The sequence below is a fragment of the Ctenopharyngodon idella genome, chromosome 18 (genome assembly GCF_019924925.1).
Source record: "Ctenopharyngodon idella isolate HZGC_01 chromosome 18, HZGC01, whole genome shotgun sequence".
NCBI lineage: Eukaryota > Metazoa > Chordata > Actinopteri > Cypriniformes > Xenocyprididae > Ctenopharyngodon > Ctenopharyngodon idella.
Window position 1 is genome coordinate 21064722 of NC_067237.1, and position 23697 is coordinate 21088418.

Below are 23697 nucleotides of genomic sequence, written 5' to 3' on the forward strand. Positions count from 1 at the left end.
ATGTTTAAATGTGTAATTTTGGTGATCAAAGATCAAGGGATAAAATTATTGACTTTAAAAATCCATTTCTGCACTGTTAGCTTGTTGAAATGAGTCACATCTCCCATACGAAGAGCTATTTTTGTAGTGCGGAGTTGCTACCTGTGTAACATATTCCAAATCAATCACCCGTGAGGGTCCATTACGATTACTGTAGGTTGCCTTAGAAGGCAGCAGCCTATGTAGGCAGCTCGCTAAGTTATGGAACAGAGCTTGTGTGTATCATAAATAATTTGACTCATTGATGCGGTGCAAATAATAGTGGATTTAATGAAATATGCTTTGCCTCCTTCCATGCTAGATGTGCCGTACTTTACATGAGCCTCTGTAAATCTGAGCTGCCTGCAAACTACAACAAGAGATTTAGGGGATGCTCTAGGTAGTATTTCACTGTTTACCAGAGCAATAAAGAAACTAAGAGAGCTAGAGAGAGACAGAGAGGGAGAGAGGGAGTGAGGGAAAGAGAGTACTGGACAAAGCACTGACTCAGTTTTTTTTTTTTTTTCCCTCATTTCTTGCAACAGCAAAAGGCCAAGGACCATTAAACTTTGCTGAATCAACCACACACAGCAAAATGCCTTAAAGGTAAAGTAGGTAATTTCTAGACTACTAGTATCACTAAAAGAAATTGCAAAAAATAATTACAGGTTTTTCAAATAGGTTTCCGTGAACATTGTTTCCTGTTGGTTGAACAAACAGATCATTCTGACCCACTGTTTAAACCAGTATTGCTATATCTGGCCCAATCGGGATCCTCCAACAGTCTGTAATTCTGTTTGTTGCCACTAGTGTTGCACAAATTACAGCAATTACAGCATGAAACTAAAATCACAATCACCTTTTCTTCTCTATTGTGACGTATATATTATCTGAGTGAAACAGCTTCTCGAACGAGAAAAAAAAAAAAAATGTAGGATTTTGTCCAGCGGGAATTGATTGGATCATAGTCATTTGCCAATTACTGCGATCTCATGTGAGTGACAAGTTGCTGGAGGAAATGGATTATTGTCCCGCCTTTGTGCCGGCACACACGCCATCAGAAAAGAGATGCAGTTGCAAGGGGGAGGGGGGAAGTTATTGTTTTTGATTAAAAATTATGAGGGCACATTTAAAAAAAAAAAAAAAATAAATAATGGTGTGCACAGATAATAAACTATAATTTATAATATAAAAAATAAATTATAATAAACACTGCAATATTCCATTAAAAAATAAGAATTGTCAATTTTGATTTCATGATAACTTTAAGATAAACACACACTTGTTCACACTCATGTGAAAACTGCCCTTTTATAATAATAATAATATCTGTAGTGTTGCTGATTCTGTTTTCATCTTAAAACGTGAGAATATCTCCAAATGTCTTAAAAAAAACAGATGAATAAAAAACGTTTTTTAGTGCTTGACCTAAAATGGCTAGGGGCAGACAACTCTTCCTTAAAATAGAAAGAGGTCAAGCATTACACGAGTAAACACTGAACACGTCATATTGATACATACACACAGGCAGAGAAAGCTAACCCCTGACCTAGAAGTCAAAGGAACAGGGAAAAATCATTGTTGAAATTAAGTCAGCAAATGTTGAACAGCATATAAAAAACATTTTTTATTTAAACAATACAAAACAGAAAGATTCCCTAAATATAGTAACCGACCATTAAAGATATGGGGAAATAGATTACAGAACACAGAGCAATTGAATGAACGAGAGGGAAGTGACATCAAGCAAGTCATTGCTGATCATTTCTGATTCTGTTTTGAAAGGCTAATGTTAACTGGTCACTAAATGTTTTATGCAGTGACAGGGATCAAAGTCACCACCTCAGGTGAAATGAACCTCAAAGCATCCAGAGCTTCCTGGACAGTGATTATCTTGGGAGCCACTTTTTTTTTTTTTTTTTAATCTATTTTTCTAGAAAACCCCAGTGAGGTCTTTGAACCTAAATGATTTGAAAAAAAAAAAAAAACGAGGGGTATTTTAAAAATCCACAGAGACAAAAATGCTCTACAGAAGGAATATTAAATCACTAAGAGCAATCAGTCAGAGGGAAAGAATATTCGTATCTTACACTGCAATGGCCTAATATTAGGAACCGTTATCATTCTGCTATGCAAATAAATGCAAACATTTCTAGCTAGTCTTAATTTAATGGCACAAAGACTTGAAGTTACCCCTTAGTAGTTCTGAAACTTCTGATATCACTTAAAATTAGTGATGTTGTCTTCACTGGGTGTGGCATGACAGTAAACTTGTGGCCAGTTCCATTTCTGACATACTCCAGGCACTTCTGACAACAAGACAAATAGATTTGAATCTTTCACTTTGAAGCATCCGGTGTAGACAGTCTCAAGCTGTTGCAATGCGGAGCAAAGCGACAATGGTCACACCTGGTGTAGGCACAGTGCAGTTATGTACAACAAGAAATTGCACTTGCGATGCATTTGTAAAACACTTTACTTCCAAAGGAAGTGTGTTTCTGGCCGAGTACGTCACTTACTATCATTAGCTACATTCTTTCATGATTGTCACTCACAGAATATATGCATATGCAAGCTGTTTTGAGAACCAAATTTACCCCAAGCATTGAAACTGTCACTATATTGTCTCAGTCTGTTGTGTTCCCTGAACCCCAAGCCCTTTCAGTGCACTCTTCCCATTATAAAGCCATACACAGTTCGGTCAAGTCCTATTCCTGCCTAAATCATCAATTATACATGCAAACATTCTGTATTATTCAGAGCTAACAGCAAAATTGTCGTTCTCAGGCAGTTCTGGCGGGACATGCACTGAGGGAAAAGGGGGGAAAAGCGGGGGATGGGGACACACACGTCACAAAACAAAAACTGGGACATGCTAGGAGAGTGTGAGCAAAAAAGCTCCTGCGTTAAGAAATGCCCCAAATGCTGCCAGTCCCATCACAGCCCATCTCCATCCACATCCGGACACTCAGACTGGAGGAGCATGATCCTCTTAAACTCGTCTTATCCGTCTATCAATGGGCTGAGCTGCTCTTCTCTCTTTTATCTGCAGTCTCCACTACCTCTCCATCCATCTTACTTCTTCATTACTTAATTTTCTCTCCATTCCCACCCTGACTGCCACAGTTTTCTTGAAGCCAGCGCATGTGCACTTTTTAGTTTTTTTGGTTTCATCTGTTTCCAGCTTTAAATCATACACACCTAAACACTGTTTTAGAGTTATCTCTTCTTTGATAAAGGCTGGGGTGTAGACTAATTAATGATGCACATACAAGCCAGTGTCAGACTGCTGCATTATATATGCTTGTGCACCACACACACAAACTAAAAAATGCTGGGTTTTTTCAACCCAATTTTGCGTCAAATATGGACCAACCATTCAATGAAATTTTTAACTCAACGGGTTTGTCCAATACATATATGACACGCCGACACCGCGTGCAGCTGAAATCAGCCAGACGCACTCGCGCAAAATATAAAAAACCTCGCCCTTGGAAAATAATGAGAGTGTCGTCGGAGGTTTTGAGCAAAACATGGTGAGCCCTGGTTGAATGTGTATACATTTCACTTAAACGTTTCCTCATATCCGCGATGCTTAGTCACTGTATTCTCACAGCAACTACATAAATGCTTGCTTCTGCTGTATAAACAGGGTGTATACGTTAGCCAACACATGATTCATCTCACTCAAATCAATCAAGCAAAACACAACAGTGTATTTATACTTCACCGCAACATCTGCTAACGTGCTGTTGCTGTTGATAATATTCAATAGTATTGCGATCTGAATTTGTGAAAGTACTAAGAATTGCTGTAAGCTCAGTTGAAATATGCAAATACAAAACCGAATGCCTATTTCAATTTAACGGGTTCACACGCCAGCAATGCTTTGTCACTGTAACCTCATCGCAACTAACATTGTCTGCTTGCTGCTGCTGCATAAACGCAATATCACATGTACACAAGCTGCTAAAATGCTTAGTAATTAACTCTAAGCATTAAAACAGGACTGTTAACATGACAAATGATTTTAAACCTTGTGTATGGTTACTTCATACGGAATTATAAAGGCCGACCATACAATAATGCATAGTAATATAGCATTAGAAAGACTGTTCACTTATCTTAGATGTTGAACTTAATACGTTGTCTTAAATGCAATGCTTAAGTTATTGTATTTAAAAATAAATAAATAAAATAAAAAAAACAGATGTAACACAATGGCCAAAAACATTCCTCTGCATACGTACATAGACCAAAAGAACTAAACTAAACTATCAAAGACCTACAGATCATGTTTTGAAGTTCAACAGTAATCTTGGAATTTATTTTTTGTTTAATACTATGAATTTGTTCCACAAATGCAGCTGATGTAACAGTAGTGCATCTGCTTTAAAGGGGATCAATATAGAGACACCGTACTAATAGTACGGGTAGACTGTTATCATGCTAACACAGCATGCTAAAAACCCTCTCAGAGATGTTGCATCTCTTAATTCATCCATATTTTAGCACTGTTGCTAATTTAAAAAAAAAAATTCAACTAGCCAGCCTCACTGTTAGCCAACTAGTTGACTCCTCCCTACCCCTCTTTTTTGCCTTCCACCCCCCTTCCTCACCCCTTCAACCTCTTGTTACTCTGTCTGAAGCCCTGCCAGTGCCTTGGTATCCGTGTATGTGTGTGTGTGAAGCAAGCAGCTTCATTGAAAGAGCACTGTGGCCCCTTGTCTTGTCAGCTCCGGTTAAGAGCCGGACTGGTGGAGGCTCAGCTGTTTTCTGGCGGGATTAGTCCAGTTCAGCACACAGCGCTGTTTCCCAATGACTTGCCAGCCCTGGCGCAAGGACAAGATGAGAGTGGGGGCGGGGGTGGGTCTGGGTGCACACTGCTCTTCCAGGCACGCAAAATGCCTCGACTCCACAGAGACACACAGGTCGAGGAGCTTTCATGGCATGGACATTACTGTGAGATGTTAACAGAATGGAGTGACTGACACAATGTGCTCAGCAGGCCCAGGGGAGAAAAGGGAATCTGCTCCTGAAGGCATTTGTGAATCCATAACAATCTGTATATAAAGCTCTTATTCAGATGATCTTCATTGAAATAAATAATTTTTACAGCAGTTAGGCAAAGAAAAAAACATTCCTTTTCTTAATTTGTGCAAAGATGACCATGATCACCCACTAAGAACCTCCACTAGAGATTCTGAATGTAGCTGAAATTACACAACTCAGATTAGATGATTAAGTCAGCCTAAAAAACTGTAAGTAAAAAGTAAGTCTGCGTGAAATAAAAATTCACCCTATTGATTTTCTAAATGCTTGTTTTTGATCTCATTGTGAACGATTCGTCCATGTATGTTTATTTTGGTAACTGTTTTTTTTTTCCCCCCCTTGTATTGTTAATTCAAACTTGATCTTTCTGTGAAAATGACAGACTTCTCTCTGGTGACAAATGGTGACAATTTTTTTTAATAGCCACACCCACATCTTAAAATGCAATCAACAACTGATGGAGAATCGAGTCTCTGCCCCACATTTTTTCTTTTTCAATAATGTAGCATTCAGATGTACATCACAATACAGAAGAAAAGATCTCTCTCTACTTCCGTTAAATCGTGACTTTAAGTGACGCTATCAGGCTAGCTTAGGCTTTCTGACATCATCATTGCTATATTGCCCATATCCTGCTCTGCACTCCTCAGTTAATGCTCAAGAGCGCATTATCTCAATACAGTATGACTGGGAGTCAAGATGACAGTCGTCAGATAGAGTCAGTGACATTACTTTGTATTCGCAATTTACAACATCAAATCTATCGAGGACACTGTACAGCAGATTCTCATGTCCGCCATTTTGACGTCTTCCTTTCAGTCACAAGAACCATCAAAGGACAAGGACGTCAACTGAAAATCTGAAGCATTCTCACTTGTATCTGGAACCTCCTAGTGTGAGCTGACAACTAATACAAGTATGTGTACATGCACATGAAATGCTCAACTTTAATCGGCCCGAAACATAATTAATCTTTTTATAATTCGTGTAAATGCTTTAGTGCGACTGAATAGTCTGCGAGAATGCGGATAAAAAAATGTTCTGATTAGTAGTGATTTTGTGTTAGGTTAAAACATGGTATAAGATGTATATGAAAAACCTCTTTTAATTATCATATTATCTCTTTGAAGTTTATACTCCCTTTGTAGGATTTAGGACAGCTTGAACAGTGATGCAGTGCAGAAATCTCCTCTGAGCTCCTAACTCACCAAAGACATTTTTTGCTTCCTGTTGAACACGCCAGCACTCGACATGTGTTTGAGGTGAAGCCAGCTGATATATCGTGAGCAAATGGTGAAGAGAGTTTGCATTTACCCTTAATAGGAAAAGCCTCTCTTACTGTAACTATCGTAATTCTTCTGAAAGACACAAATATACACACTATATTACTTTCATAAACAGCCAGAGTGAGACTCAGCAGAACAGCACTAGGGCCAGTCACTATCTGTAAAAGTGTAAGCTGAGTTGCCCGCTAATGTCTTGTTTATCCCTGATGCATTCACTACGAACCAATGCAGACACTGCGTGCTGCTCACGACGCTCTAGAGTTCATACTTCAGACATCCTCCATTGCACTATTCTCTGACATGACAGGCGGCAGCAAAGAGAAAATATCAGCTGAACCAGCATGAAACAGAGACCAAACCCTACTGAGGTAAAAAATGGTTAAATTATTTAAATCGTAAAATGTTAAAAATGTATGTTAATCTTTAACATAAAAAAAAAAACAGTAATACATTTTTTTACACTGTATAAAATAAACCTAAGCTGTTCAGGAACCATAAATAATCAAAAAAGTAGAGTGTATTATGTTCAAAAGGTACTTGATAATGACCTTGCTAAACAAGAAATTATAAGCTGTCTGTATCATAGGCTACATTCACACTGCAGGTAAATGTGGCCCAAATCTTTTTTTTTTTTTTTTTGCCCACATGTGACCCATATCTGTTTTCCCCATGAAAGTGTGAACTGTACAAACCACAATGAATCTGATCTTTTCAATTCCGATTTCTGCCACTTCCATATGTGGTACTAAATCCGATACAGGTCAGATGTTTTGTAATGCAACTGCAGTGTGAACAGTCATATTGAGATCAACATTCGTCACAATTCTGCACTCATGGGAGTCTATTCAAAGATTTTACATACCCAACGTTATCAAGACAGTTGCAAAAGGTAGTCAGTAGAAGGGCAGTGATGTGTCAGAACTCATAAGCTCTATAATACAAGCAAAACATGAGAGCTCATATCATAAAAGTTTCAAAACTCTGCTCTCTTTTGTCACACCATTGTCTTTATTTTTCATATTGCCTGTGCATAATTTAGCTGGCTTCCGTGGCAGAACACACTATAAATAAATGCATAATCGCTTATTTTAATGCCCTCTGTGTTTACTTCCGTATGACAGCACGCTGTGTGTGTTGCCAAGTCTGTGATTTTCCCGCAGAATTGGGTTACTTTTTCACTGTTGCCGCGGGTTGTTTTGCAACTCCATGGGTTGAAGAGGCCGCATTAACGTGATATTTAACCCCCGCAATGCGATACCCCACGGAACGCGATTGGGCTAGTTTTGGACTAGTTTTGAGAAGCAATTGAGTGGATTTTGGGGTAAAAACCTGGCAATCATCATTCTTTTGCACATACAGGTCAGTTCAGAAACATGATCTGTTCACACTGGAAATCTGATATTGGCCACATTTAAAACAACAATATGAACAGCTATACAACAAAATCAGATCTGAGCAAAAATCGGAATTGAGCATTAAGGTTTACAGTGTGAACGTAGCCATAGTGGAATCTAGACTTTTTAAATTATTGGTAGTTTTCCTCAACCATTATTTGATATGCAGATGCATCTGCAAAGCCAGCCTTCCAGCAAATTCATCCAATGAGACTGAAAAAAAACCCTTTTTTTTATACATTTTATACAATTTTATACAGTATTATATACAATTGTATATAAGTATTCACATTTGATTATTTTCTCTCATTATTTGTAATTTAGTGGATACAAACCAAAATATTATTTATGACATAAATGTAAAGTCAGGCATCAGTGCAAATACAGCTTCAAAATATATAACATTAAAACAAAAAACTCGAAAAGTAAAACTCATATTATAAAATAGACAGTTATGACTCTAAAATTAGGATTGGATGAGCGGCTATTCCAGAAAGATCTACAGTACTATTCAAATGCACTATGGCTTTTTTTAGAAAGTAGATCAAGAGTGTAAAGCATCATCACAGATCTCTCGACCAAACAAGGTGAGCTTAAGTGTAAATGATGTTCCACACTGTGACCACAGGAAACCAGGCAATCACAGTGGCCTCGCTGCAATATAATGTGCTATTTCTCTTCCAATTTTCCACTGGGTCCTTTCTCGCATCTACAGTAATCTCACCCCAAGGGCCATCAAGATCTGGCAAAATCTGTCAATTTTGAGGCTAAGTGCAAGAAATCATTTCTCCATTTGTAATTCGGGGGCTTAGTGCTGTTCTAAACAGCATCGCTGCAGGTGCTGGTGCTGTTACATCCCCAGAAGCATCAAATCCCAATCTCCCAGTCCTGTTCCATTTTATTAATGGTGCTGGTAGTTCTACCAGCCGCCAATTACATCTAAATCCACTGCAGAACCTCACTGCTCTCCAGCTTCAGCACTGTGCTTGTTTAATCTGAAGAAGGCTTTGACAAATGAGGAGGGACTGAAGGAAGGGGTGATGAACCTGTTTTTAGCCTGAATGTCCATTTTGGACATGCCGTTCATGGGACGGATCATATGATGCGAAGGAGTCATTCTTGGTAACAAAGGCAAAGATGTCTCTGAGGGTGCTACGAGGAGAAATTCTGAAAAACAAGTCAAAGCCAATTCAGATCAAAACCAAAAGCCCCGAAGCCTCGACTGTTATAGGATGAGTGCACAGGCATTTCTGAATGAGGCCAGAACTGAAAAATACTGCCATGTCAATTAGGCTGAAATCCACACACGCATGTAGAGTGTTACTGGGCCGAGAGTATCCAGGTTTTCTACTGTACATCCGAAACCCCTTCTGCTGCCTTGAACATGGAGTAGCTGTATTTAAAAGCCATTTTTTGTGGCCTTATATAATACCACTGTAAGTATCCAAACTACATTCTTTTTAAGTAATGATAATAGACAAATTGCTTCTCTATTCTGTTCTTGGTCATTTTATTGATCATGATAATTGATTGGCTTGAGGATCTATTGCAGTAATGCCGTTCTCAGGGTGCCAATCAACTGCTGATTGTTAGCAGTTGTAAATAAAGTTTGATTGATTGTTAATAAAATAAAATAATAAAATAAAATAAAATAAAATAAAAGCCAGATTTGTGCCTCCATTAAACAAAATGAGGCATTCCTGTTATCCTTGGGAAGCTTTGTGGGTCGGGTTCAAGGCCACAAATCGATTTTAAATTACAATTTTATGCACTCATTTGTCCATTTTTGACAGTTTTAAAGAGCACTTTCCAGGGTCATTTACTTTAATACAGTGTTGCTAAAGAGCTTAACAGTGGTGGACAGTGAAATTTGGTTCTGGCTTGGCCAGTAATAAAAATAATTGTAAAAAAAAAAAAAAAAAAACAGCAGGAGCTCTTTTTATCTCTCTTGAGCGAACACAAATTGGTTGTCATCACTGTATTCCAGAGGCGAATACAATGTGGGTGTCATGATGGGCATGTAAATATTCATGTGTTGGTCATACTTTCAACAAAGCCATTATTCCTTTTAGTCTGCCCAGAGGCTACAGGCAACAGAAACCATGAGGAAAACCATTAGTGGTATGGAAATAATGATGAATAGGAAAATAATGTCATTTTGCATTGAGGGTAATCCTGTAACAATGGCAAAATAAGAAAATGTACAGGACATAAATATTTCATGCAAGCCATGAAACTGTGTACTGCGTGGCTCCAGACTGCGACAGAATGGATACATTTTGTGAGCTTTTCTCCTGCCGGTGTGACTCTAGAGGTCGCATTTGCATCCGCATCCCAACTTAAGCTAAAGTTACGGTCAACACAAGTTACTATCAAATGTGCATTTCCAAGAGACAAAACATGTAATATTATTAATTAATATTATTAGTTGTTATTTTTTCCCCCCACCAAATCAGGTGCTGGTGCCACCTTCCATAGAACTTGGCAGCACCAATTTTTTTTTATTAAAAAAAATATATATTTTGTCTCAGTGATAATGGATTATTTATATATTTTCCTTGAATATTTGAACATGATGAGCAGTGCAGGTTATCATGTCATTCAATATAGAAGTTATGTGATTTTGTTCCTCACAAAATGAGGAACAAATGAGGCTAAAATGAAATAATTGTCATCAGTTACTCACCCTCATATCATTCCAAACCCGTGAGACTTTTGTTCATCTTTGAAACACAAATGAAGATATTTTAAATGAAATCTGAGAGATTTCTGTCCCTCCTTTGACAGTCCACACGACTACCACTTTGTCATTAGTGGTATCTATATCTTCATTTGTGAAGATATAAAATATAAGTTTTACAGGTTTGGAACAACATGAGTGTGAGTAAATTATGACAGAATTTTCATTTCATTTTGGATGAACTATCCCTTTAATGTTTGACAGTTTCTTTTAACTTTGCATCAAAAATTGTCTTCTTAATATCTCACATCATGGCAGAGAAGATTTAAAAATGACAACTCTTACCAATTCTAAAGATGTGTTGAGACTCCACACTGTACATCTGCCACTCTATGAAGCTTTAATGAATTGAGTGTAACCTTTGCAACTGCTGAGAGCCATTATTCCTTCATGACTCTGCATTAACCATTTTACACTCTGATCTCTGACTGATTAGACTCACTATGAGGGAATATACCAGCGACTCCATAAAGAAACATTTGTAGAGATTCAGATTAGATATTCTAAGTTTCAACAATAAACTCATTCATCCTCTTTCTGTCTTTTCCCATAATGTCAAACAGCTTGTCAGTAAAGCTCTAATGTTATAACAGTACTCAAGGGCAAACATCCAGCCTGTCACAATCACACTCTCACATGTGCACTCTCATGCTTAAACACACATGTACACAAAGACTGATGTGTCTGTTGTAACAAGAGCTGGGCATATGTCGAAGACGTGGCCGGCTCGCTAGCCCACTAACGGGGACCATCTGGCTGAGGTGATATTTGTTCGTGATCGCTTTATTTTTGGCTCTTAATTAAGAAGGAGCAGCACAGATCTGCTAGAGAGTGACAGCAGCACAGTTTGAGCAAGGGCAGCGCTGGGGAGACGCATCCATCACACCCCACTTCATCGATTGGCTTTTAGAACTTTGCCAACGCATTTTGCTGGAGAAAGTAAAACTAATGCTGAGCTGATTGCACAAATAACCTTGCTGAAGCATGAACCAGCTAAAACATGGACCTAATATTCAGCAAAGAAGCATCACACCCATCCAAACTCCTCAGATTTTTGAGCTGTGGGTTTTAAATATGGCTTCCGTTAAAAAAAAAAAAAAAAAAAAAAAAATGTATTGTAAAAGTAAAAGAAGTGCCTTTGAGTCTTTAATAATTTTGGATTTTAATTATTTTAAACAATCCAAAACAGTAGATGCTATTTTCCATTCAAGGAAAATGCATGCTCATTGGCTAATATCGGCTATTATTATTATTATTATTATTATTATTATTAATAAAGTTGAGCTCAAACTTGCTGTGGGGTCTATAAACAGTTTAGGATTGTGAAAGGGGTCCTTGGTTCAGAAATGATTGCGATACCAAGTGTACCAGGACCACAAACAAGCAGGTGACAACCCTGACATAATTTTTGTAATAAAAAAGCAATAGCCCGGGAAACACATGTAGGTTCTCCAGTGTAAAGATTAACTGAGATAAATTGATTAACCTAATATGTAATTGAAATGCGTCAGAAATAATTATATTTGGGATCTGTGTAGATGAAGGCTGGGGAGAAGGGGACCCAGACATTATTTTACCGAATGCGAGCACCAGAGACATGACATAAAAGAGTCTCAATTAAAATGGAGGCTGCAGCGTAATCTACTGGGATAGATATCTGTTAATAATTCTGGAGGGCTCCCGTTCTGCCTCACGCAAAATTAATTTACACATCCTATAAATACGCCTAACCTTCCCCTCTGATTTTTAGCAATGGTACAGGCTATCTGCAAACAAACAACTATGCAAAATGAAGGGTGACCTGGACCAAAAAAAAGCTACCAATACCAATATGCAAATATTTTCACATTCAGGATGTTTAAATGTCAATTTATGGCTATATAATGGGAGAACACCCAACTACTCACTACTTCCATGGCCGCTGTTAGTCTATAAAATCTATACTAATGTTTTTACCTAAAGTCACTAAATTAAAAGCGCTGCACAATGTTTTACAAAGAATCAAATGGAGGACAGGATGTGGCTATCTCTACCAGTATACCAAAATAGAGTATGTCAAACTGGAATGTTCACAGAAAATCACAGACATATCTGTTGAGCGTGTGAACACAACGGCCAATCAGAGGTGTTTAAGAATCTGCTCAACAGTGCTCAGAATGCTAGGGGGAAATGCTGATATCACCACATTTTTAAAATTTCAGTACCGACTTGGTATCGAAGTAGGTAATTTTGGCAACCCTAGTCGAGATTCATGTTTGGAATTACTGTTTGTCACTGAGAATGCTCACAGATTAAAGTCACTAAATTAAAAGCACTGCACAATGTTTTACAAAGAAACAAATGGAGGACAGGATGTGGCTATCTCTACCAGTATACCAAAATGGAATGTTTCTTTTTTTCTCCTGAAGCTGCTTTTCTTAAAGCCACCATGAAATAAAATGTAACTTTTCTTGTTTTTTATGGAATATTGCAGTATTTATTATAAACTATTTATCCATGCACATCATTATTTTTTAAATCTTTAATCAGAATAGCTTCCCGTCTCACTTGCAGCGACATCTGTTTTCTTCTCTGACATGTTTATATGAAGGCGGGACAACCTGTCAATCCAATCAACAATCTAACAATCCAATCAATTCCCGATGGACAAAATCAAGCCCCGCCCTAATTTTCTTCTTGTTCGAGAAGTCGCTTCACGAGGATATATATCACGGTAGGGAAGAAAAGACTATCGACTAACTTCCGTTTTGTGCCGATTTTACATAAAAGCAAAAGTACTGTCCCTTCTGCATATTTTTCATCTTTTAGAAATGTTTACTTTTAGAAATAGTTCCAGGTTATCAGGTGTTTCACACCACATCATTTGCATATAAGCTTTATTTGACAACATATCACTATGAACATCTAAAGGGGTTTTACCTTTAAGTTCTATTTATAAAGATATGCGTCATCGTGAATTTGATCCCACTCAAATAGGAATGTCTGTCATTTGCGGTATATTATTATTATAATTTTACATTTTTCCTCATCAATTCTCATAATGATTACTTCCAGATTACAAAGAGCCCCTAAATTGAGTACGATGCAGTATATGAAATAACAGACAGTCTGTGTTAGTAACCGTAACTCAAATGTTGTTTCCAAAAATAATTTAAATACTGCTATAGTCTTATTTTTCTAATTTGAATACAGGTATATAAACCCGTTGTTTTTTTTTCCAGGTCAGCCTTACATAAAGATTATTAGCTGATGATGAGGCTGTTCAGATGGGTTTTCTCTGGATAATGAGTGGGAGCGTGAGCACCGCTGGGGCGTTGCCGGGGACTGCAGGGAATATTCTGGTGCCAGCACCCTCTCTTCTTTATTCCCCAACTGTTTTCCCTCTATGACACACACACAAGCCCACAGACTCATACTTGCACAATAAACAACCACATGCCCCAGTGACGGTTTGCGTAGAGAGCAATGAACGATAATGTTTAAACTGATAATCACTATTACTTGCTCAAAAAATGAGTATCACGATTATTAATCAGAACTGTTCTCATTTGAGAAATTTCTTTTTACATTTCATCACATTACTGCACATTCACGAAAGCACAAATCAAGAGAACGTCAACTTATATGCAGTGTTTATCTTCCTGATTTATTACATTTATCATATACATTAACACACTTTCTACATTATGAAAACTAGTTAAACTTTAAAAAGCTTCTCTCAAAAGCTGAAATAGTGATTTTCTATTAAAACAACAAAAATACTTTGTAGTACAGCACAGAGGTTGAAACCCCAAACGTAAACAATATAGTCGAAATTAGGGTTGTCAAAAAAGCGTTTGAAAGCAGGCGTCTATCAGCGGATCCTTCTATCAGCGGATACATCCACCTGCTTTCAAACGCTCCCATGTGTATCTGCGTAAGCACTCAAGTTAGATTTACAACATGTTTTTGAAGCGTTGAACATTGTAGCCAATCACAGACATATCTGTTGAGCGCGTGAACACAATGGCCAATCAGAGGTGTTTAAGAATCCACTCATCAGTGCTCAAAATGCTAGGGGGAAATGCTGGTATCATCACATTTTTAAAACTTCAGTAACGACTTGGTACCGAAGTCAGAACTTTTGTCAACTCTAGTCGAGATTCATGTTTGGAATTACTGTTTGTCACTTAGAATGCTCACAGATTTATACTCAGTGCAGTAAATAATACAAACGGCCTCAAAGAAGAATACAGACTGGCTGTATTAAACATTCATTTCAGCAGAATATTTCAATAGAGATCGCTAAACTCCAACATACATATTGGTCTATGATAATCAACGTTTTTGTTGCAGTGCAGAGAGAGCACATGTGCATGTTCGCCAGGTTGGGAAGATAGGTAACACACTAGGCGGAAAATGCACCCATTTAAATGAAGTAAAAAGTTATAATTGGAGGATTTAAGCTCATGACATCTGGCGAAACAAAGCATGAAAGCTTGTGGAGGCTTGTTACCAATGCAAGATAATAGAAATGTCAAATGAAAAAAAGAAATGTTTTCAAAATAAATAACCAGCAGGCCAATTATGCTTAATTAATCAAGAGATGCAGAAATCGTGATCATGATTAAAATACAATAAATCGTGCAGCCCTGCTCAAATTAAACACAAAGAATGCCTCAAGTCATGCACTACTGCAAAAAGCCACCTATGAGATTTCCATTAAGTTTAAAGGAAAAACAAAGCATCACTAATGTGTCTCAATACTTTAAAATCCACTATTTGTCGACATATCCCCAGTGGTCACAGACAGCAATTCATATGAGTGACTGCCCGCATCCAATCAGTTTTGCCTGAAAGAACAGATTTTTCACACACTGCAGCACCCCATCCATAAACTCATTGTATAATCCAGAAAATATATAATAATTCAACACTTAATATGCATTAAATGGATTCTGCATGCACATATTTATCGTTCTAAGTAAATAAGTAATAGAAATGGCCAGTGAGCAGAGCTCTCACCAGAGTGTCAGCACTAATGCAAGATAAATCACTTTAAATTTAGAGCTTTTCACTTCCGACTCTCAAAGTCGTTCCATGAGCAAACACTGCTAATTCTGACTGCAATCCTATTTTGGGGCATTTTTTTATATAAATTTGCATGCGGTTAGCACGAGTTTTTCACTCGCTTCGTCATGATCCTGCAGTCGAAGCAGAGGGCTTGAATGGCAAAGCCCATCTGTGTCCATCTGGGTGCCAAGCACTGGGCTCACAGCCCTTGCCCACCACAGACTGCCATTTATATTTTCAGTCGTGGTGTGGCTCGGGATGTGTGGAACCCTGGCAAGGTCACGCCAACATGTTGGGCCTTATGGAACCCATTCCGCTCAGAGCGGCAGCCATTTTGCTGTAATGTAGAGGACCATAAGCATGGCAGCAATAAGATCAACATCAGATCATGTGTTAAGCTGTGGTGAGCTCTGAATCAAACTAGCATAAATGGACTTCCTGCCACAGGCCTTAGCATCATCCACTATTACACTACAAAGCTGAAAAGGAGAAAGGATCCTGGGTGGTTACCAGGACAGCTGCATGGATAGAGACATGACAAAAATGCACATGGAATATGTGTCAAGTACACATGGCATATACAGAACATGTAAAAATAGACAGCGGCTCCTGAAAATTGACTCCTGTAACAAATTATCACAGAGAGTAGCATAACATATCCAGATACCGGCATCCTTCGATGATGCTGACAAATGTGTGGTGAGCCTACAAGGTGTTTTGTAGAAAAGTGTGCATGGATTTATAGGAAGGCATGAGGCAGATCTTTTCCAAAATGACAGAGAAAGGATTTTAATACATATACATATTATAAAAACCCAGAATGCATGTTTGAGTTGAGAAGTGTTATTTTAGTATTACTTAAATAATATTATAGTATTTATTAATATTTGAGTTAGCTTTTATTTTTATATATTTAGTTTTCATTTTAATTTTAGTTTAAATTTGAGTAATTTTGTTATGTGCTTTTGTCATTTTTATTAGTTCTGCCTAGGGTTAGTAATTTATACTTCAACTTAAACTTATTTTATTTCAGTTAATTGCCAAGGCAACATTTATAATTTTAGTTGAAGTTTTTTACAATAAAATATTTATATTTTATTTTATTCAACGTGATCTCATGAGTATTTGTATGTATTTTACATATTTTACTTGTACATTTACTTACGTTTCCACTGACTGAAATGTACAATATTGACGTATTGACAGTACTAAAACAAATGATTTACGTATGAACAACTTCACAGACATACAAATGCCTATGAATCACTATTTATGAATATTACAATCATGGCATTAATATTCTGATTTTATTGTATCTAATTGTCATAGCAATGGCATTGTTTTCAGTTGCATTTATTAAACACAGTTTACTCATCTACTGATGATAACATTTCACTCTGTTCTGTGTGACATCTGCTGCAAACTCATTTCGGATTACATAATGTTAAACAAGACTACACTTTAAAACCTTAAAATGAATAACATTTCTGTAATCGTTTAACTATTATTTATCATGTAATATTTATTTTGTTTGCTGTGGGACACAAAAGGTGTTCTCCAGTTCAGTATAGTCATATGCTTTGACTGACAATAGAACCATAAAATACAACAAAAACGCAGGAACAGACCCAAATTCAAGCTTTTATTCAGAGATCTCCATCTCTATTCTGGCCTGCACTTGTTATAAATTCAAAAATTGCTGCCTCAAGAAGCTTTACAACATGTTTTATGGCAGTGATATCAAACACTCATTGGCTAGCGCCTGCTTCGTCACAGATTGTGACATGCAGTGTTCCGGTTGGTGTGATTTGAGTGAGAAATGCGTGCCTTCACGCAGTAGATCAGGATAAGATTTTCAGCAATTAATAACTTAAATTCTACTCTGTACCTCATACTAAACTATTATATACTGCCAGAGAGGACTGCAACTGCAACACATCGTCATTTAAACTACTTTTGGTACCGCTTTTGACATTTTTGCAATAAATAAATTATTGTGATTACACTTGTCTGTCTGTTATGTTTTTATTTATAACTCTACATATTTTTAAGAAATGGTTATGGATAGGTTTAGAGGTAGGAGTGGGATTAGCGTCTCAAAATATATTTTTAATGCTATATTGTCACTAAAATTGTTGATTTCCTACACATTTCTGTCCATATCGTTTTATAAATTCTTTTTATATCCTCTATGTTTAGGTTTGGGGTAGGGTTTAGGGATCTAAAATGTATCTATAAAATGGTAAATGGGCAATTATACATATATTTATGATATAAAAGATTCAGATATATTATAAATACGTAATGTTTACTTTTAAATGTTGCCTCCATATTGCACGTTTCAGCATCTATTCAAACGTACAGCAATGTACATTTTGTACCTGTAAATGTACAAATGTACCCATGTATTAACAATGAGACCAGACTGTTTTATTTCAGCTTCATTTCTATAAACAAAAACTATTTTTAATAGTTTTAGTTAACAACACTGGAGCAGAGTGTAAAAATAAACCCAAGATTGCAGATTATAAAAAATGTTAACTTATGTTTCACTCAGTATTAAAATGATTGCTAAACATAGATAGATTGGTGTAATATTGATTATTTTATTATAATAAAATAGAATGCATAATATAATACAATATTTAATTTTAATATTAAATTACATAACCAAAACTATTACATAATTTTGGACTATTATTTTAGCAAATATTTCTTACTTATTTTAGGCTTCACACAGTTATCTTAGCACCATGATAGCGTCAAACTCAAATATATATAAAAGCTCTATATAGAGCTTTTAAAATCAGTTCCATGACAACTATAGGATGGATGTAGGCAGTTGGCAGTGAACTCTTTGAGGGGCGTGGCCCACTTCTCATTCTAGTCACACATGCTTTGTTTTTGGTCACATGAGATTGTTGCCTCTTTGGTGCTGGGCAGAGTGCATGCGAGTGACATTGCCCATGGACACAGACTTGTGGAATGCATTGAGAGAGAGGCGAAACAAGTGGTTGCCATGGCAACTGGGCCAGACTGGTGAGAGAGAAGAGGAGATATGGAAAGGGAGATATGGAGGAGAGAGGGCTGTGCCTATGCATACAAAGACGGACAGATAGAAGTGTGAGAGAGAGAGAGAGAGAGAGAGAGAGTGAAAGCAGGAAGCTGAAAAGGTATAAAAGCAAGAAACAGAGACTGAGAGAGAAAGAAAGGGCAAACAGATATATAGAGGCTAGGTTGTCGAGAAAGCAGTTCCAATAAAAGCTTCACACCTCAGATTAAAAATGTGTGAGACAGCTGGCCTCCACAAGCCTGAAGGAAGAGAGGGCTGAAGAGTTTGTGTGGATGCGTGTGAGTGATCTGTTCTCAGAATTAGCATATACATACTGTATGCATTTACATTTAGTCATTTAGCGATTTATAATGAGGAAAGTGTCATATAGGATCCTCTCTCTAAGAACATATAGCTTTGGTAGACATTACATACTGTATACATCACATATTCTGATCAATTCCTCCATTGGCAATAGACAGAACTCAGCCCACATGGAATTGGTGCACAAAGACCTCTAGGAAGGATCTATGCAGAATTCTCTCAGGGCTGTTTAGAGGAATGTTCCGGGTTCAGTACAAGTTAAGCACAGCTGACAGAAAAAAGCCAAAAAATCTGGCTTATGGTGAGGCACTTTCGATGGAAGTGAATAGGGCCAATCTATGAATGGTTTCAAAAGTATAGCCACAAGACATAAACAATGTGTATAATAACATGATTTTAGTGAGGAAAAAAAATTTAAATTTCATTTAAAAAAAATTGTTTAATAACATTTTGTGTAAAGTTATATCCAATTTTCCAGCTTTGTTGCCATGACAAAATCACTGTAAAAATTATTTAACCACCTTTAAAGTTCAAATAATACACAAGTTTTAACAGGGAAATTAATGCAAGTGGTTTAATAAAATTTTAAGCTTAATTAAAATGAAATGTAAAATTGGCCCCATTTACTTTTATTGTAAGTTCCTTGCTGTAACTTTGGGTTTTGCTTTTTTTAAAAAACAAAAAACAAAATTATTATCGTTATATTTATATATATATATATATATATATATCACAATTTGACAATGTTGATTACAAAAAAAAAATTAAATAATATAAATAATATATTATATATATATATATATATATATATATATATATATATATATTTATTTATTTATTTATTTATTTATATTTTTTTTTTTGTAATCAACATTGTCAAATTGTGAAAATTCTGTCATCATTTACTCACCCTCAAGTGGTTCCAAACCTGTATGAATTTCTTTCTGCTGAACACAAAAGAAGATATTTTGAAGAATATGGGTAACCAAACAGTTGATGGACCCCACTGACTTCCATAGTTTGGGTGGGGGTGGGGGGGGGATACTATGGAAGTCAGTGGGGTCCATCAACTGTTTAGCTGCTGACATTCTTCAAAATATCTTCTTTTGTGTTCAGCAGAAGAAACAAATTCATACAGGTTTGGAACCACTTGAGGGTGAGTAAATGATGACAGAATTTTCATTTTTGGGTGAACTATCCCTTTAACTGCCATATTCCTTTATCTGTTTAAGCAGCAGAAAATGCAGAAAAGTCAGATTCCATGTAGGCCCAGCAGTCATATTCAAACACGCATACACATTATGCCACATCGCTATCTGTAACCTCTCTTATTAGTACATAGATCTGATGCCCTTCAAGGCCAGCTTCCTGAGATGTAACTCAACCTGGAAATGAAAACGTGTTCTATTTCTCACAAGAGAAAATATCTCAATCGATGGCTGCTAGATATTTCAGATGACTGTTCCTTACATACTGATAGCTTTGGTTTGATTAAAATGAAACATTGCTTCCTGCTAAAGGTCAATGAGTTCACTGACACTGACATTATAGTGAAAGAGCTTTTGGGAAAGGGCACAATGGGATTATGAGTCTTATATTGTCACTGATAGAACGCATTAGCAGAGAAATCTTAAGCTGAAGCTTCCCATCAGCACCAAACTATTTTACTTATGTATTAGGCAGAGGGAAACGATATGTGCTGTGGCTGGAGTCTATTGACATTTACCACATCTGTTTTTCCTTAGATTAGATTACTGGTTGTGTCTTTAATGCAGTCTTTCGTAGAACGATTTTTTTATTAAAGGAACATTCCAGGTTCAGTACAAGTTAATATCAATTGACAATTGTGGCAAAATGTTTTTACCACAAATATTAATTTCTACTTGTCCCAAGAAAAAAATCTTGTTTACAGTGAGCAACTTACAATGAAGTGAACGGGGCTAATCTGTACACATCAAAATGCTCAATGTTTCAAGAGTATAGCCAAAGATGTAAACAATATGTGCGTTAAAGGATTAGTTCACTTCAGAATTAAAATTTCCTGATAATTTACTCACCCCCTTGTCATCCAAGATGTTTATGTCTTTCTTTCTTCAGTCGAAAAGAAATTAAGGTTTTTGAGAAAAAAACATTCCAGGATTTTTCTTTATATAGTGGACTTCAACGGGATACAACGGGTTGAAGGTCCAAATTGCAGTTTCAGTGCAGCTTCAAAGGGCTCTACACGATCCCAGATGAGGAATAAGGGTCTTAACTAGCGAAATAATTGGTCATTTTCTAAAAAAATAAAAATGTATATACTTTTTAATCACAAATGCTCCACTGCGTTCCGTCACGCGTGACCTTTCCAACGTGATTATGGAGCATTTGTGGTTAAAAAGTATATACATTTTTATTTTTTCAGAAAATGACCAATTGTTTCGCTAGTAAGTAGGGCGAAAAAACTCCAGCTCATTTTCTCCTCCAACTTCAAAATCATCTGATATCGTTGTTTTACCCATTTTTTATTTTATTTTTTTTTGTAAAGGGCGTTTGGCTTAGTCTTCGCACGTTCGCTTTGTAGACACTGGATCTGTACTTTCACCTACGTCACGCATGACCTTTCCAACGTGATTACGTAATGTGTGGTGGATAGAAAATGACCAATTGTTTCGCTACACCCTTATTCCTCGTCTGGGATCGTGCAGAGCGCCTCGAAGCTGCACTGAAACTGCAGTTTAGACCTTCAACCCGTTGTACCCCAGTGAAGTCCACTAAATGGACAAATATCCTGGAAAGGTTCACTCAAAACCCTTAATTTCTTTTCGACTGAAGAAAGAAAGACATAAACATCTTGGATGACATGGGGGTGAGTAAATTATCAGGAAATTTTAATTCAGAAGTGAACTAATCCTTAAACATGATTGTAGATTGTAACATGAATCTTACGAACCTGTATAAAACTATATCCAATTTTACAACTTTGCTGCCACGATAACATAAACCTTAAAACAACTGTAAAAATGACTTAAACAGCTACAGCTCAAATGATACAGTAAGTTTTAACAGATAATAATACATAATAATTTAACAATAATAGAATAAGTTATAATAGAGTACCTCAAGGATGACGTGTTTTTGTAGGCCAACCCGGAAGTTAGCGGCGCACGGGTTCCCTCGATCAAAAACCAATGCATTTTTCTCATATACTTTTGAAAAATAGCAAAAAATAAGCTCTGTGTTTAACAAAGGGTTATGACACTTACATGTTTTGTCTATCAAGATGATCTTTACAAGTTAACACAACATTTATACATTTTGAAGCCTAAATAAAGTCGTCAGATAAAAAAAAACAACAGTAGGCTATAAACGGACTACAGCACACCATGGTCGCGGATCAACGTCACCACCACCAAGCTTCCTCAAACTTTATTAAAAACATGCTCGCTGATTATGATCTGCGCTGTGTATGAATACTTATCCACTTTTTCATGAGAAATGCTGTCCAAATGTCCTGTTTGTCATGATGACGTCTAAAGTCCCCGCCAAAGGAAGTAGTCCCTTTTAGCAATTTGTTAGCAACCGCTGTTTTTAAGACACAAAAAAGGTTTAAAAAAAAAAATATTCACAAGCGGGTTATAACTGGTGTGTTTTATGTCATAGATCAAAACGTGAAAATATTTAGAGGCTTTGTTAACCACAGACCTTATTTCAGGCGATTTAGCAAAAACCCATTCAAAAAAACCATAGACTTAAGGGCGATGGAACCGGAAGTCCTAAAATGCTAACTCGCTTCCGGGTTTTGCCTACAAAACCACGTCATCCCTGAGGTACTCCATAATGACTTTATTGTATCATTTATTAATCATTATATAATGAATTTATATCATTATAAACTATTATTTATGTTGTTAATTTACTTATAATTGTATAAGTTATTAGTATTATCATTATTATTATTTTTAAAATATAAATCACATTGCTTGGCCCCATTTACTTCCATTGCAAGTGCCTCACCTCTATTTTATTTTTTTATTTTTTTTAGAAAATAAAATTAACTTATACTGAACCTGGAATATTCCTACAAAAAATCTTTTTTAACAAATGTAAAAAGGTTTGAAGGTCTCTTTAAAAGCATATGTATCCTTACTGAGTTCAATTCATTATAGCTTATAGTTGCAGCCACAGGAACTATGAAGCTGAGGCTACAAGCCACTGTCATTGACCCATCCGATTCTCCTGAATCATCTTACACAGAACAGTATATATTTGTCTTGCATAAATGTTCTTGGGTTTCACTTTAAAGTAAAGTGAAATTACAGCTGATCATAAGTGTTTTAATTATAATCCATAAGGTTATAATCACAACGGGAATGTCACTCTTTAATGAGTGTTTCAGCTTATCAGGGTTGGTGTTGTACTCACTTTACGCTCCTTGTCTCCGTACTCCAGCCCCAGTGTGTCCATGGCACGCACGATAGCAGCCAGAGACTGGATGGTGTTGCTGTAGACCACTGGCTTGTACTGCTTCACATCATCACCAGAGAAACCGTCCTCATGGATAATCCTACACACATAACAGAGGCCATGTTAGAGAGCATGCAGTTCATGTGTGTGTATGTGTTGGAGAACATCCAGAGGAACCAAACTCCAGTCAGCAGGCAGGGATCATGCCCCATTTCACTGAAATGTTCACCCTAGGCATCAGTTCTTCTCAAGATCACAACCACACAGGACACTTCTAGACTGACAGTCTCTTGACCCAGCTATGGTGATAATACTAAAGCAGAGGAAGGTTGG

The 23697-nt window shown here is 36.8% G+C and overlaps 1 protein-coding gene across 3 annotated transcripts in view; it reads right to left on the reverse strand.

The window, feature by feature from the left end:
* Nucleotides 1-23697, reverse strand: part of gnao1a (guanine nucleotide binding protein (G protein), alpha activating activity polypeptide O, a) — a 102843-nt gene that overhangs the window by 55567 nt on the left and 23579 nt on the right. For all 3 annotated transcript variants that reach the window (XM_051869509.1, XM_051869507.1, XM_051869508.1), the window contains exon 3: nucleotides 23323-23464. In XM_051869509.1, coding sequence (XP_051725469.1) covers nucleotides 23323-23464 — 142 coding nt within the window. The remainder of the gene's footprint in view (nucleotides 1-23322; nucleotides 23465-23697) is intronic.